The following is a 17,548-nucleotide window of genomic DNA, read 5'->3' on the forward strand; positions in this document are numbered from 1 at the left end:
TGAAGAAAATGTGCAATATTTGTCTGTGCCAACCATGGTGGTCTGAGCTGGATTTGAACTGAACTGGAATCCCTACGTCTTTTTTCTTTCTTTTTTTTTTATCTCCTCCATTCCATTTTTCAACCTTTCAACTATTGTGGATGGCATTTAATACATCTTTGCAGCCTCAAAGACATTTACTGGAGCAAAGGAATTCTTCAGAATGAATACGAACCAGCATTCTCAATATTTTGCCTGCATGCGTTTTGCTGTCCCCTTCACCGCTTCTTCTCCCTCCCTCTCCCCCATCTCCACCTATTTTATTATTTTTTTCTTTTTGCCCCACTCTTTGCTCTGTGTGCGTTGGAGTGGAGCCCCTGTACAGGGATGGCGTCCTGGGGAGAGCTAGTAAAGCATTTATTACAGCCTTTGCAGTTCTGTGTTATACTGGCAAGCACAGAGCCACTCATGCTTGGCCTTTAACTTCTCTCTGAAGTTCAGCCATACATGAAAAGAGGGGGCTCTGGCCCACTAATTTATTCCTGATTTAATATTGTATTTGAAAAAGTGAGGAATGCAGTATAAATGAGGAAAAAAGAAATGGGTGGAATAAAATTGTGTACAAAAATGTAAATGGAGTCTTTTGAGAGGGGTTTTTTTTTTTTTTTTTTTCTTCCTCCCCCGCTAGTAGTTTGCTGATTAAATATCACGTGGTGACACTGGCAATGCCCAGCAGAGCTTTTGAACCTAGGATCTGTGAAGAATCGTTTTCGAGGCTTTGTGCGAGGGCTGTCTACCATAACTTCCTCTTAAGTAACAATATAGGGATGAGTGAACAGGAAGCGGGACTACTTTTTCACCACTACATTCATTTACTCACCAACTGCTCTGATATTAACTTTGTTGGGCACGGGGTGTAAGTGGAAAATCTCCCTCTATAAAAGAGGGAAAGAGCGAGGCGAATTAGCCCAACTCTCCATTTTTAATTTTTTTTTTTTTCCCTTCCGTGTTTTTTTTTTTTTTTTTTTTTTTTTTTTTTTCTCTCCCTTGAAAGATCTCCCCCCTTTTTTCTCATCACTCCTCTTTAATCGCAACCTCATTGGTGGGTCGTACTCTTTTTAGGTCAGGGATTTTTTTTTTCGTGTGTTTGTTTGGTGACATTTCTGTGGTATTTAATTGGCGTATTCACCATATGGACGGGGACAATGGGAAGGACATCAGGCACTCCCTGATTTTTGATTTCTCTCTTCCGCCTCTTCTTTCTTTTGGGTGTGTTTGTCCGTTGTGTTCGTCCTGGTCGAAGGAGAGACCCTCCTCCACAGAGCTTGCAAGAGGAACCAAGTGGAAACGGTGCTTCAGATCTTGGTGCTTCCTGGCATAGACATCAATGTTAAAGGTAAGACTTCTCTCGCTTTCCCTTTTTTCCATAACCTCTATCTCACTGTCGTCTCACTTCACTCCCACTGTTTGCTCTGGGGTTTTGGAGAGCGATTAACACTGGAGGAAAAAAAAAAGGGGGAGAGAAGAAATAGGAGTGTGTGCGCGTCATCATCATTGCCTTTAACCTTTAGCTAAAATGTAAAGGGTGTGTCTAGTAAGAGCAGGATGGGTTTGGAGTGTCAGATTTATAGATTTATGGCCACTTTGCTAAGTGAATTGAATCCCTTTTGATATTTCAGAGTGACTTTCTTTAGTCCCTTTAGGTCAAATATAATGACTTGCCCTCCTTTTATGGAAATGTGCCGTTTTCAAAGGTTTCTCTGATTTTGTAATCACCCCTTAATAGTAGACTAAATTGACTTGCATCTTGGTGGGGGTTATGGGGGATTCTTAAGTCTAAAATGCGATCAAGTAGAACTACGGGGCAAAATGGTAAAATAACTGCTGCCACATTACGGATTTCTCCAAAAAAGGCCTGATGCTAATTGAGTCAGAGCATGTTTGGTTTTCAGAGGATTTTCTTTTCTCAACTACAGCAGATTATCTGTCTGTCATTTTTTTATTTTTACTTTTTTATTATCAGTCTTTAGAATGTGTCTGTCTTTCTGTGTTTTAATCCTGGATTAAAACATGAAAAGATGCTGCAACGATTTTAATGTTTCTTTAAAACATTCTTTTTTTTACTCTTGATTTGTAGCTGTGTATTATCATAGCCTATGCGTTGTGAGCATTTATGATGTTTGAATGCTCTGCTTCCATTGCATTGCTTTATATTTACACTTGTCATTTGTGTTTCAGGCATATTGCATGTATCCTGCCATTATGTGTAGATGATGTGTATGTGCAGAGCTGATCTACCAGAGCCATTTCACTTCCTATTAGTTTGGCCCATTGTACAAAAGTTATTAGATAGTATTGTCCTAGCATGTGCTGATTGATTGACACGTCGAGTGACAATACGTCTTGCAACCAATAACTAGACAACAGAAGCATTACTAGACCAAAACAGAAACTTGTGTGTATAAGCAACAGGTGAATGAAAGTTGAAATCATAATGGTGCATGCCTTAAACTTGATCTTGGCATGCATAATAGCAATATAAAAGTATTTTACCACATGCAAAACAAATAAACATACACAAACAAACAAAGAAAAGAAATTAAAATTTTGGAATTATGGAGTATAGATTCATTTGAGCCCAGAGCCCAGAGAGTGTTTCACAGGTTGTTTGGTGAGGTGAACAACAGGTGGATATTCTAAACTGTGATTGACATTGCTTCCCCATTTCATTTGACTTTCATTTTGAGTCAGCATTGTTTGTGCCTCTGTTTCCGGTTTGTTGATCACATAGACCATGCAGGCTGGACACCTCTGCACGAGGCATGCAACCACGGCAGCACCGAGTGTGTGGAAGCTTTGCTGCACCACCACCCTTCCCCTGTGCTTAATAATCAGGTGGATGGAGTGAGTCCACTGCACGATGCCCTGCTAAATGGACACATGGACATTGCCAAAATGCTGCTGGAACATGCAGGCAAGTAAACTCTTGCAGTAGATGCACAGACTGACTGCTTCAGCGTATAAGCTGTTAACATTCTGTTGGCGGGAACTTATGCAATATAACAAATGTTGGCTTTATAATAATTAAACAATACTCAAATGTTCTCGAAGTAAGGTTGGTCACACATTGATAGTTTGGTGAATGGTTCTCAAACTCTGTGGCACAAACAACAAATTGAAAAGACGAAGTTAAACCAACTCAAATGACTACCATTTGATGCAGGGTTGAACAAACAATACTTACCCCCCCCCCGAAGAGCTCATGCTTTGCATAGAGTTGGCGTGTCTATGTCTTTCTCTATGTAGCCACAATAGCTCGAAAGCTTTTGCGTGAATTCTGATAAAATCCCGTATGGCTGTAGAATGGGATCATGTTAACAATCCATTACAATTCGCCCTACATCCACGTCTTCAAAGTCCACTTAGTGATCCATTGGTCGGAAACTGACAAAGAGCCTCATAACTTGACTTCAAACTATGATTCTTACAAGTGTGTCAACATATAGAAATGACCAGAGAAAGATCAGTGGGAGAAACATTTCATCACTCATCCAAGTCTTCAATCTTAAGAAGACTTAGCTGTGCAACGTGTTCTACAACAACTAAGTCATTATCATATATTTCTTGACTCTTGACAGTTGATATTGCAGAGCTTTGTAAATATAACATCCTTCCCTATATAGAGATTTGCAGATTTGGACAAAAGGCTGCAGACGACACTCTGCAGGAACAGAAAAGTCTGCTTTCCAAGTCTGATATGTAAGCATCTACTGTAGCAGAATGTTTATTGTATTTTTTTTAAATTGACAACATTTTGTGTTGAAATTTGAGATTATTTTATCTAAAATATTGCAGTTACATCACAAATATTGAAATGGTGGGTAGGTGATTGAATTCTAACATGTTTGAGTGATTTCCTGTGTCTATAGAGTAAAACATAACAAGAAAGTTTCACACATTCTTTTAATTAAAAAATGACAATATTCTTGTGCATATGTATAAGTTCTGAACTTGTTTAATTGAAGTTCATAATTATTCTATAAATATTACACTGACAGCAGCAGCGTAAAGGCCAAAGTATATAGGACCACTGTAGATGGATGGATAAAGCAATAAATGGAAATGCATTTGGCCTTTTAGCAGCTCACATATTAAATAATGTATAAATATATTTAAGCAATGATGAACTTATTTATGTAAACAGGTGAATATATGTTAGGTATGGCCAATGCTTTGAAACAGACTGCTAATCAGCACAAGACCACATTATTGGTGTTATTTTTATTAGTATTAGTGGATTATTGTTTTTTTATTGTTAACGTCACAGGATTAGCCTTAGTACTTTTTTACTCTAGCATTTCATGTGAATAAACTTGTATAATTTATACACAGTGTCGCTGCTGCTGTAGCCAAGATAAACTTTGAGTCCAACAAAGCAAACAAATGTAGTCAAGCGTATCAAGCAATTGAATGTCGTGTTTGACCTTATTTACAAGGCCACAGTTTTATCTTAATTACCCTGCTGGAAGAATAAGGACCTTGTTGATGAGAACGCTTTTAAAGCGGCACTCCACCAATGTTCCACATCGATTTGAGTTTGTCCATCACATGTGATGCTATTTATTCTCCAGTTTGAAAAGTTTTGGGGGGGAAAACTGACCTCATGATGGGCCGGCCCATTTGGGCATTTTATGGCAGAAAGTATCTGCCGCAGACTAGGAAGTGGGTGTTTAAAGACAACAAAAGATATTTACCCATCATGGAGGGACAAACCAAAAGGTGCTATTAATTTGGACCACCCTACATATGTTTACACTGGTCATAGTTTAAGCCATTCGATAAAAACGCGGCACGAATTTTGATGTTTTCTAATATGCTGCAAATGGCGAATCTTGTTTGGTACAGAAACAGGATTGACATTGCGACCCAGAAGCTGTAGCAGTTGTCTGCTTCTTCACTGTATGAATTCTAGATCATATATACCATCTCCCTCTCTCTGCCCCCACTGCTAACCTTCATAATTCACATGCAATCCGGCGCTGCAGTGTCTGTCCAAAGAGATTACAGCACCGCCTCGTAAGATGTCTGTTAACGTCTTTTTGACAAGATTAGAGGAGTCAGGGTGCGCCGCTTGGAAAATTCACATGCGGGTTTTTGCGGAAATGTGTCACAACAAAAGTAGTTTGTGTGTCTGCGTGTTTGCGTGCCACATGCAGTCGGAGCTCAGTAGGGTTGAGGTGAGTATGACGCGTGTCGGAGTTCAGGAGAGGGTGGCATTGCTGGTGGTATGGCAGCAGGTGACTTGGGAAAATGTCTGTGTGTGTGTTACTGTGTGTGTGTTTTTTGGGGGGAGGAGTGATATTTGCCAGCATTGAACCAGTCCCCCATGTAACATACCTCTGCTTCAACTCACTTCTCAGTTTGACTAATTATAGTTAATTTGATTCGACTTTCCCATTAACACATGTACATATTCTGTCCTCAAAAAATAAATTAGACTGGGATTGTTTAGTCCCGGAGAGGAAACAAGAGAGCGCTCCCCCCGTTCTTTTTTTTCTTTTTCTTTTTTCCCTTCCTTCCTCAGTAACAGCAGAGAGAGCAAATTAAAAGAGGTCAGACGAAGCAGCTATCTGTATCTATAAAATTGGAAGCGGGTGTCTGCGTGCGTGCGTGTGTGTGTCTGTGCGTGCGTGTGTGTGTGTAGCAGACGTCTGGCTTCACTGTCTAGGCCAGGTCTTTTTGCAGGGACCAAACAGAACAACAAGAATGAAAATTCTCTCAATTTGAAACACCTGGAGGCTCCTACATTATACTTCTTTCCTCACTCAGTCCCTCCCGACTGTTTGCTATTTCCTCACACCTTGATGGCGGGTTGTCTAAAGGCTACAGCGGGGAGTTGGTGAGGAGGTGGTCCTCTTGACTTCAGGCTGTACTGTCTTTCAGGGTCTCTTTTCCATGATCTCCATCTTGTTGCCATGGACACCATCAGTAGGCCTAGGCTTTTTTTCTTTTTCTTTTTCTTTTTTTTTCTCTTGCTCTTCTTTTTTAGATTCTTACGTCCAGGCTGATAAACGTGGAAAGTTTTGGCTTTGGGGCCTGCATCCTGCTTAGTTACCATAACCATCTTTATATTGTTCTTCATTCCAATTTTTCACTCTAAACTCAAGCAGGACTTTTGTGCTTGTGGCTGCATTTCTAACACCCATACATCAGACTGCTTTTAAAATTTTGGCCAGGTACACTTGTTTCACCGTCCCATGATAGGGAAACAGGCTAGTGGGCCAGATGCATCTCTATTTATTATATTCCTGTGGGTTTTATTCTTCTGAGCGCATGCTGCATTTCCCGAAACTTTTTTTTTTTTTTTTTTTATCGAGCCATTCACCCTGTTGTCCTAGTTGTTTCCAGCAGACAAGCTGAACCTAGCTGCCAAGGTTTTGGTAGGCCAGAGAGGGCAATACTGACACTGGCACACCAACAAAGCCTTTACTTGGGAGTGATCTCACCCCTTTGTAAGCCTGTCTGCTTGGAGGCCTGTGTGTGTGTGTGTGTGTGTGTGTGTGTGTGTGTGTGTGTGTGTGTGTGTGTGTGTGTGTGTGTGTTTTAAAGGATGAATTGTATGGGGGAGGAAGGGCTAGATCCCACCCCTACCCACTCTACCTCAGTCCCTCCAGGCTTATGGAGCTGGCAATGAAAGGATGCCATGGCTGAGGGCAAGGCTGACACTGCTTTCTCCCCCTCCTCCTCCCGTTGCCCAAGGCCGCCCCACATGACCCTGCTTGCGTGTGTTTGGCTTGTTTTTAACACAGTATTGAAGTGTCCTTGGCTATATATTTTCGCGTATGTGTCTACATACGCAAAATCGTTTTCATGAGTCTCAAATGCTTTAATGAGTGTATGTTCGCTGTTGCTCCTCGTGTCCCTTCCTTTCTCAGCTGGTAGAAATGTTATACGTTTTGCAGGGTGGCCATGGCAGCCGGTACTCCTGATTGGAATGGAAAATGACCCGGAGCCTTTAGTTGTGCAGTTCAGACCTGGCACGCGCATCGAGGAGGCGTGTCAGTCAGCAAAGAGGGTGGAGAAAAATAAAGAAAAGAGCTTTTAAGCTGTCACCACACAGCCCCGTGACCGTAATCACTGATGCCGTCCTCTAAATACTCCCCACCACGTTAGTAAGCGCGGCTAGTCCACCTCAACTTGTAAACACGAAGGGATTCTCACGAAGAGATTAAAGATGCTCGAAGAGGAAAGAATATAAAAGTTGGAAATAACTGTTCAGGTTTAAGTGTTTTAAGATGTTTCTACTTCAATTATTTGCCTTAAGTTGGGTTCAGAGACCCCAGAGAAGTTGCTGCATGACTACTTCTTCAATTCCTCTTTCAGTTTTTGTGCATTTGTGCATGTCTTGGATGCACGCACACACAAACACGCACGCCAGATTCTGTGATCCCGGCAGATATTAACGCAAACTAGTGGTTGTGGAGCAGAAAGATGTCATTTGCTCAGTGGCACAAGAAACACACGGTCCCCTTGGACAGCTGTAGTCAACGTGGTTCGTCTCTGTCTTTCTCTGTCATAGATCTGCGCGCACACACACTACACACAGGTAGTTGTTTAGACACACTTGGGCCTTTTCACTGTCAGCATGGTAAAGAAATAAATAAAGTTCATTCTGCTCAGCACTTATTTCCCCGTGGGTCCTGAACTGGCAACGGTGAGGAGCTGAGCTCTTGTACTATTAGAGGTGAAGCTGTGTTTGGAGCCCTCGGCTTCACTCCGGAGTGTTGGATGTTTCAGCTGCAGGTTTCTCCAGGCTGTAGTTCAAGGACTTTCCTCGCTGGGAATTCTGACTAGTCTTCTTTCTCTCTTCCTGCCTGTCTCTTATTACCCCTGAAATATACGCAGACTCACCACATACCTGTATTTCTGTGGGGTTTTTGGGGTGGGGGTTTTTTTGTTTGTTTTTTAGGGGGGGGGGCAGTTGCCGTGGATTAAATCTGGGGCCTCTTTCCAGTGGTGTTCCTGATTACTCTTCGCTGTTCTCCAAGATAAAGGTGTGACCCCTTTTCAGAGAAAATCTGTATGTTTTTATGTAGATGAGGGCCAAAGATGTTCCAAAAATGAATGTGGTGATTTTGAGATTTGCTAGCAAGTGCTTCTTGCTTGTTATTTATGCCCAGCACCACTTATAATATACAAAGGCACGTTTTGCCCTTTCTGTTTCCCTTTTAAACAGCTGTAGTATTCAGTGGGCATGAAGGCCACTGAGAGCTACCTTCTGTAAAAAGAGAGGGCAGAGGTCAAGGAATATTAAACTTTCTGTTTTTTTATTTACTTTGCTGTCCTCTTTCACCTACAAGGTTCAGGGTTTATTTAAAAGGACTACATGAAGGGATGGACGATGAATTTGTAGGTGTTGAAAGCGTGCTTTTCTCAACCGCAAACAAGGCTGAGATTCAAGGTTTAGTTCATTTCTTTTGTTTCCAGGTTGACTGAAAAGGGGGGGTAAAGAAAACGGCATGGTCACAGGACTAGGAGATCTTTATTTATTTATTATTGGCCATGAAGATTGCTGTCTGTCCCTGTGTTCCAACTGTGAACTTAAATCATCACATGGTCGACAAGAATGAAAATGTTAGAACGTTTTTTTTCTTCTGAAGCTTAAATTAAAACGTTGAGTGACTTCTCTGCGAGGAATTCAATGGTATATTAAAAATTATGGTAATAAAAAGTACATGCAAGAGACTTTTTTTTTTTTTTTAACATATTTGAAATTCATTAACAAGAAGGCAACAATGGCTGATGTTTGAACCAATGGCGTGTCCAGCGGGGTGGCCTGGGGGGGCACAGGCCACCCCCCAAACCAGACTGGCCACCCCAGGTGCCACCCCAAAGGCAAAACAATAAAATTCAATCAAATATCAAATGTCCGATTATGTTTTCACGGTGACGCTCAGATATCCGAGTGTAAGTGAATGCAGCATCGCTTCTGCGCTATGCGCATCACGTTAGCAAAGGTAGGAGAGCCAAGCGCGAAAGACGGCACTGCAGGAAACAATTTTTCGGTGAAAGAAAATGAGGACAGAATAAATGTCCCGGTAAGTAATATCAAGTTTGTTGAGTTTAGTAAACTTCGGTGAAATTAGAATACCAAGGAAAAAAATAACACTTAAAGAATTATTGCAGCCGTCGAATATTTCAGACAGTATGCTACTGCGGGCAGCTAACATAAGAGTTATGAGTTATAAGATATAATCTAAGTCGTAACATTGCTGTATGGAGCTGCAGATTTGGTTGCAGGTTAACATAGCTGGACTGGCCATCGGGCATACCGGGCATATCCCCAGTGACTTATTTTTTATTTTTTTTGTAATGGCATGAACAATGAGAGGTGGTGGATTGGCCAGATGCAGGTCGATGTGTAGAAATAACTCCGTTGTTTGGTGGTGGCTATGACGGGGCTTCCGCAGAGGCAACAGGTGGATGAGGGAAGGGGAGGCAGGAGGAGAGACCCGAAGCAGCCGCCAGTCCGAGTGTCAGGTGAACTGAACTTCAGGTAAGAAGTTATGACCTGCAGTCTCTCTGGGTCAGATATAAACCAAGTTTAGGTGGAGTTTATTTTCATGTTGCTGACTTTTTACTGTCAGTTGCAATAACTCATACTGCGTTCTAGCCAGTTTGATGGAGTTTTTATACAGCTGGGTGGGTGCTATGATGTTACTGATAGTGAACTTTATTTTATTCATAAGGTTAGTAGAGTTGCCAACGGCTCCTTAAAAAATGGAATGGTCCCTCATTCAGAGAAAATATTACGCGTTTCATATTGAGCTGAGAAGAGACGCAGTTTGTCCCGGACTTTAGCTAGAATGGAAAAAAGACACAAAGCTGGATTTATTCTGTCCTTACGCTGCACAGCTGGCTCTTCTTCTCTCATTCTCTCCCCTCCCTCTCCTGTTGCTACTTCAATCATGAAACTGATCAATGATCAGCTGATCGGCTTTTCTCTCTTGTTTGTTTATCGCCCACTTTGCGCCAGAAAGAGGAAACCAGCGGATATTGCGCTAAACAACAGCAGCACGTTTAAGCTTGATCAGCTGTTGTTAGAATGTATTTAATATTAATTTCTAGTATCAGCTGATGTTTGCTGGAGCCACAGCTGTAAAGCTGCTGGTCATGATGTCTGTTTAGATATGTGGTGAGAGGGAAACATGAAGATGAAACCAGGAGATGTCCTTACTGAATCATCAGAGCTGAACAGGTGATGGAGAAACAGGTTTACCTTTTAGGTGACATGAATGAGTTGAAGTTATGAACTGTTTCTGAGAGATAAATAACACCAGGATCCTTTTTTATGTAGCTGACAGCTGGTAACTGTGCAGGGGCGGGTCTAGCAAAGTTTTGCCAGGGGGCCAGGTAGGGCATTAACAGGGAAAGGTGGGCACAAAGAAATACTTTTCTTTCTTATTCTCATTTAAAATACCTAGTTTTTATTAAATAATTATCTAAATCTTACAACCAAAGTTTTTATCTGACGTAAAATGTATAGAAATCATACATATACCAACAAGACTGTACATCACTGTCACAACAGCATTTGTTTTCATTCAAAGGCTTTATGGCTTTAATACCTGGTGGGCCGGTCTGTAGTAAAAATGCCCAATTTTTTTGTCCCAGTCCAGCCCTGCAGGTTAATACTGGCAGTGTCACCATGCCAGCTGACTGTATTTCATCATCAGCCAGTGTTGTTCTTTATCAATATTACCAAAGTTTACGATAAGGCAGCATAGAAAGTATTTACTTGCTTTCAGGTTTTATTCAAATGTTAGTCTTTTCATTTGTTTCCCCACTTTTTTCCTGTTTCAAAATCAAACACCAGTTTGTGAGAAGATTATCTTCTTTTTTTAACAGGCAGATAAAGTTTTGCATTGGCATTGGCTAATTTGTCAATTGTTTGTTACAAATGTTCGTATTTTAATTTTCAAAAATGTTTTTGCCCAAAACATATGTGCACTATATGTAAAAATACTATGCAAATATTGCTGTCCTTGAATGCTGAGTAAGCACTGACAAAGCACTGATTGTATCTCTTGTACTTTATCAACGCAGTATCTAAAAACTTTGCACCGTAGTGGTTAAAATCTCATTCTAATAAGAGTTAAAAGTGCATTTGGTTATTAGGTTTATAGGATTATTGAATTATGGTTAAGGGTTGGTAGAATTTTTTTTTTTAAACATTATCTGCCAATTAAATCTGCCACCCTTCTCCAAATCTGTGCCCCTACCTGGCCCCCCCAACAAAAATTTTCTAGACACGCCACTGGTTTGAACTTGGGAGGAATGGGTCGTAGTGAAAGCTCATGCATTCAACAGCAGTTTAGTGTGTTTTCTTAAACCGTTCTTTCAATGACGAGCTGAATACAGCAGCGTGAATGGAGTGTTGTAATTAAAGTACTTAAGGACACCTCCAGCTCACCTCTGAAGCTGTTTTTGGAGAAGAGAAAATATTGTATGTAGTGGAAGTCAATAAAGTCTTTAAACAATTGGGATGTAAAGTGATTTGAAGTTTCTCAACTCAAACTTTTCCCACACAATAAAAAAACTGAAAAGTCCTTGTTTTAGGACTGTATATGAGGTGGAAGTGAAAGCGATTCGTCTTTGCTGGTGTCCTATTCCAGCCTGTCCCAGAAAACAAAAACAGAAATGAAGAGTTGATTCGTCTAAGTGATGTCATCAAATTGAACTTTTTGGAGGATTTACTGACTGGGAAATAAGACACAATTAATTAGATTAATAGATAGATTCAGGACCAGTTAAGGATTCATTTAGAGCTCCAGTCTGACAGTCTCCCCAGCACCCATAATGATGATGATGATGAGTTTTATGAGTATATCGCAATAAAAATGTGGTTTGATGACCATTTGAACAGGTTCCAGGTTTTTTGAAGAATAGCAAGGGCAGTAAGCGGCATAGGCAAAGTTCATCCTTAATAACCTCTGATGTACACCCAGTCGTTGTTGTTATTATTATTATTATTCTGGAAGCAGCCTTGAAATGTGACAGAAACTGCTCAGTTCAGAAAAGATACCTAGTAGGTGGGAAAGAGTTAAGGTGCTAAAGGCCAGCATCCAGTAAGTCGAAGCATATTTGATGCCCATTATAACTAGAAGTGACTGTAGTGGTGTTGGATTACACAAAGCATAGCAACTGTTTACAATGCCAGCAATATTTTAATGTGAATTAACAAGGTAACAATAATATATCCAAACCAGTGCAGTTACTCCTCCATTAATATCGGTAAACGAAATATCACTGAGTGTTCAGACACTGCTGTTACAGACGGGGATTTTAGCATACTCGTCTGTCTGGTTGTTCCACATCTGATGCCTCTCCGCTGGCTGCTTTGGTGCGTCACTTGGTTGGCCTTGTTGTTTTCGCTGTGGTTTCTAGTTGCTAGCTAGCAGCTCCCTGTGGATAAGTGATGCCGTGCCCCTGGCTGCAGTTCACACACTCACCCTGCCTCTCTTTTTCAGGCAGCAAGAGGGGGGTGGGGGGCGGGAGAGAGAGAGAGAGGGCGAGAGGATGTTTACCATGCTGTGGAGCTGCCTGCTTCCCAGCTTGTCTGCCTGAGCCCCAGCCTCAGACCAGAGACAGAGAGAGGGAGAGACATAGGGGGAGGGAGCACGGCATCTTTCTTTCCTTCCCTCCTATCCTCCCTCCCTCCCTCTTTTAGCGCCGATTTTCCCTTCCTCCACTCTTGCTTTTATATTTCTTGTCTTCGCCTGCCCTCTAAAGGCCAAAGGGCTTTGCGCTCTGTATGTAAATGCCTGTGTGGTGTGAAACAGCCAGACTGCATCTGGCTGGTGCATTCACTCAGCATGTGAATTTCCTCCCTCCGCTAGTAGCTTCAGAGCTTAGGTTATAGTGGGGTATTTTTGCATCAAACACACACGCACAAACACACACACACAGAGGTTGGTGTAATTACCCTATGCTCTCATGTAATCCCCCAGGTGCAGTATTTATCTCCACTGCAGCATATCTGACACCCAGCGCCAATACCTGGATTCACTTCAGTCACAGTCCCTGCACCAAAACCATTCCTCAGGCGGTAGTCTCATAACACTGTGTTGTATACATGTATTACATTATAAGCAGCACGTGATGCTATTTCCGTGTCTTCTGTTATGTTGAAATATGTAATTTAGCATTGGATATGACCATTGACATCTGTATCGAGTGCAGTAGAGTTGTGTGGTGGAACATTAGAGGGTGTCTTATGTCCTATGATGGATAATAAGGAGCGACTGATTCTTCTGTTCAGTCGATGGAACGAGTAAAAACAAATATGAAAAGGTGAAAGACAGGAGCTGACGCTTAATGGAAATAAGACAGGTTATCATGCAAATGTGACAAACTGCAGACACTGTCACACAGTCAGTTGTGTGTTCTACAAACAAACATGCAGCCTTCAAACAGTCAGCCTCGCGGGCTTTCTGGCAAGCCGAGCCCAAGCCCGTGCTAGGGTGGCCCCTTCCTCCCCATCACCAGTGTCATCACTTTGGTTGAAACCTGTCTGTCAGTGGGGTTTAATGTGATGATGGTGGAGAATACTGGGGGGGAAAGCACACACGTTATCACTTTATTTTTTTTGTTTTTTGTTTTCATTCTAGTGCAAGATTTCTTTTGTCTGATTGTAAATTACAAATGTATTGTCTTATAATGCAAGTGATGCTTTGTATGGTTATTGTCCCCACATGTCCTTTTTCATCCAGTGTGCATTTCTTGCACTATTTCTAATATGATTTTTGCCCTCTCTTGTTCGTTTTTATGTTTTCTTTGCTCAATAGCAGCTTAAAGGTCATTGCATTGCAGCTAAAGAGGACTGCTGCTTTCATAGTCGATGAAAAGAGAAGAATTAAGTAGGAGTGATTGAATTGAACCTTGTATTTCCTCTTTACTTATTTCCACTTTAAGTTGAAAACACTCTACAAAGTGCTTGGGTTCATGGCACAAACTTACAGCCCACTTGTGGAGCTCTATTAAGCACTGAGTTTCTCAAAGGAACACACAACAGGGTATATTGTGAAAAAGGAAAAAAGCACTACTTAGAAAGCCATCCCTTATTTTTCATTTTATTTTATTTTATTTTTTAAGAGATAATATAGAAAATACAGAAAAGACAAAAGATCCCCACCCCTTCTTCAGCTAACACTTGAACGTCGACCTGAAACTTTCTACAATGTGTCAGGCCAGGGTTGATTTCACACATTACAGTGGATGAGTGTAATGGCGAAGACAGCTTGTTATAGAAACCTGGTGATTATGACCTGCTGTGAACAATCTCACTCTGTTTCACATACACCGCTCTGCTTCTTCTCCCCGCTCGCCTCCCCCCACCCTCCACCTTTCTCCTGTGGCCACTTTGATCAAATCTGCGCTCTTACGTCCTTGACTGCTGCCCCCGACGCCTGACCCCAGCATTCGAAATTTGCTCGCTTATGTAAAAGTTTATGTAGATTAATGCCACAATTTATGCAGATTGAGTTTTTGCCACTCAGACTTGAAGCACTAAAAGGTAGATGAGCGTTGACCTTCCCCACTAACGGCTACGTGAGCTCTCATCGATTATCTCATAACTGCTACAAACAGTGTAGCAGACAGAGGGATGAAGAGCAATTTCAAATTTCATAATGTTTCATTTTTAAACTTTTTTTTAAGTGTCGCTTAGAGGAGAGAGAAAAAAGGATGGCTTTTTATAAAAATGGAATCTGGGAGGCTTAGTAAGTGCGGTTTATGTCACAATGCAACACACGCACATGATCGTCCCTCCTTTAAAACATCATGCTTCCTGCAGCCCCACAGTGTCTGTCAAACAGAAACAACTGCCAGCAGTGGTATCGAGCAGTCTTTCAGCTGTCTGTGTGTCATTCCGAGCCTCCACAGAGCCGTAAACTTGCTCACAAGTGGCACCAGCATTGCCGAGGTTGAACAGTCAAGTGCCATCAAAAGCAGTTTGCCACAGAAATGGGTCTGTGTGAAAGCAAACAAAGGGCTCACACTTGACTCGACCCGCTCCACGTAGGCTAAATGCACAGGGGCTTGTCTGACACTGGAAAATGGCTTTCAGCCTGAACAGAGAAGCAGAAGAGTAGAGCGTAGAGGAAGGTGGAGGGAGGGGGGTGAATGTCACCATTATAACTTTGCTGGCTTTCTAAAAGGAGACGGAAAAAGTGTTACATTCAAGCAGAGACTGTCATCTTCAGTTTGAATGTAGTGAAGCATGTCTGAAAGGGCCATGTCAGGGTTATTGGAGGTGTTTTTGAATGTATAGAAATTCCCGGAAGCTACGAGTCTATATGGAGTGTTTGCAGCACAATAACAGATGTTATGGATTAATGCGTAACTTGAGTGGCGTTATTGTTACAAGCCACTTTTTTTATTTTTTGTATCACAAGCTTAACAGATCAATTTGCTGATGTCACAGTCACTAGTTAGTCATCCCCCCCAGTAGCACCCTGTTCTCTGATGAGCTCACTCACAGGAGCACATAAAAGGAAGGAAAAGCAGACCCTTCATCAGGTCACTAACCCTTACACAAACACAAAGTGACCCGCCAGTCAGAGAGTTGAGACAAGGTGTCAGCTGATGTTACTGCTGAAGTGAGCTAAAAGCCTCAGCTGGCAGTGAGTGCCACTGGGACAACAGCTGTTCATTTAAACTCTCTGCTTCACACACTGTTTTTTGTTTGGGGTTGGGGACTCTCCGTCACTGTATCTGTGTACTGTTAGTGCGCACACACAGGAATGCACAATTTAGATCGGTTGCGGCGTCCTGCCGTTGACCCGTGTTGTCTCTTCTGCCTTATTTGATAATGACGCTGCAGTCGAAGGTAGCTTTGACTGCATGTCAGTTTTATCTGTGCTACTGTTGTCACTGATGCTTCTGTTTACATTACACTCATTAACACCAAAGTCTCAGACCAAACTGCCACTTAAAAATATTTAAAATCGGATTTTTTTTCTACTGCACCGTAGCTTCAAGTACATGTTAACCTGTGTTTCTAATGTTCTGCCTTAATTTTTACAAAAGCACTTTCACATATGGAGACTTATGACAGTAGTGCCTCCCTAACTGTTGTCATTGTCGCTTTGAAGACTATGGAGTAATGTTTTGTCGTATCAGAACAAATAGTTTTAATTTGTGTTTTAAAAATAAAAAAGTTTGTGTGATCTGATCCTGTACATCTCTGTCCCATCTTAGGATCTGTCCTTCTACGCCAGACGAATGGCCACGGTCGGGTCCCACTGGATCTAGTCTCTGAGCCAAGTCAGAGGGAAGAGCTCCTCCATAGTGCACAGCTTGGAGACACAAAGTTTTTGAGAAATAAAGCAACTGAAGTTAACCTTCCCCTCTTGGAGGCTGGATCATCTCTGCTGTCCCTACTCATTTTCTCCTACCTCAGGGAAACGGGCATTCCTCACCACACACCAACCAGCGACAAGCACCACAGCCTAGGCTACCGGCTGGTCAGGGCACTGGAGAGGCACTCCTTCCAAAAAGTGACTCAGGGCTGGGCAGACCAGCGGGCAGTGAGGCTGGTAGAAGATGTAGAGACATTGTGGGAGCTCAGCCAAGGGAAGTACCAGGGACAGGTGTCTCAGGGTGTAATAGAGTGCAAAGGAGAGAACACACAGTTCCTGATGAGGGTATTAGAGGATCTTAGGTCGCGAGGAGAAGCACTAGTAGGTGATCTGTAAGGTTAAAGGATCACTTTACACCTCACTGAAGCTGACTTAAATGCATAACCTGTGAGTGAAAGTGAACAAAAAGGTAACTTTTTATTACATGGTCCTAAAATTTGCCAGGGCCTTAAAATAGGTCCACAGGGCAAAAAATAAGTCTTCCTGTGGATATCTGCCTCTAAAGCAAGCATGCAAGTTCAAAGCTGTTCATTTCTTAAGTGCTACAATTTTATACCTACTAATACCTAATGTTCATTGGCTTGGTCTGTTTATATTGTATATTTTCTGGAGTTTTACAAGTTCTGTGTTTTGCAAATATTTCTTGAATTTAAATGTTATTTATTTTTAATATTTCAAGATGTTTTTGTATGACACCACTAATGTTTTATTTCAGTGTCGAGTGTTGCTACCTCATGTTTTCTTTTTTCTTTTTTTTTTTGCATGTTTATAAATAAAAGTAAAATATATTCTTTGATTATTTCATTACTTCATATAACAATTCTGGCAGCAATATATCAGATGTCTTAACAATATATAGATATGTCTTTTTTTCTTTGTAAAGAGCAAGTCAGCTGAAAGGTGCTCTGGAGATGGAGGTGTTTATATGTTGGCTACACAAAAAACTGTTATCCAGCAGTTGTGCTCTCAAATGGTCTCAGTGATGTACGCTCTGGGTTTCAGCCATGCAGGCACCAGTGAAGAATGAGGAGCTTCGCAAAGCTGAACCGAGCAGAGGGGCCCATGTGTTGGTGAGTGAGCGGTGCAAAGGAGGAGACTTCAAGCTAAAACTGAGAGCAACAGTCCACATTTCATTCATTTCTTTCTAC

At 41.6% G+C, this 17,548-nt stretch overlaps 1 protein-coding gene across 5 annotated transcripts in view; it reads left to right on the forward strand.

Moving 5' to 3' along the window:
* Window positions 1-17,126, forward strand: part of slf1 (SMC5/6 complex localization factor 1) — a 37,153-nt gene extending 20,027 nt beyond the window's left edge. For 3 of the 5 annotated variants that reach the window (XM_026188793.1, XM_026188792.1, XM_026188794.1), the window contains exons 16-18: window positions 1,283-1,375; window positions 2,771-2,953; window positions 16,240-17,126. In XM_026188793.1, the coding sequence (XP_026044578.1) occupies window positions 1,283-1,375; window positions 2,771-2,953; window positions 16,240-16,736 (773 nt within the window). In that variant the 3' untranslated portion in view covers window positions 16,737-17,126. Of the gene's footprint in view, window positions 1-1,282; window positions 1,376-2,770; window positions 2,954-3,662; window positions 3,739-16,239 lie in introns of all 5 variants that reach the window. The other 2 variants (XM_026188797.1, XM_026188795.1) reach the window with 2 other exon arrangements.
* Window positions 17,127-17,548: the final 422 nt, after the last annotated feature.

The sequence above is a fragment of the Astatotilapia calliptera genome, chromosome 12, assembly GCF_900246225.1.
Source record: "Astatotilapia calliptera chromosome 12, fAstCal1.2, whole genome shotgun sequence".
Lineage (NCBI taxonomy): Eukaryota > Metazoa > Chordata > Actinopteri > Cichliformes > Cichlidae > Astatotilapia > Astatotilapia calliptera.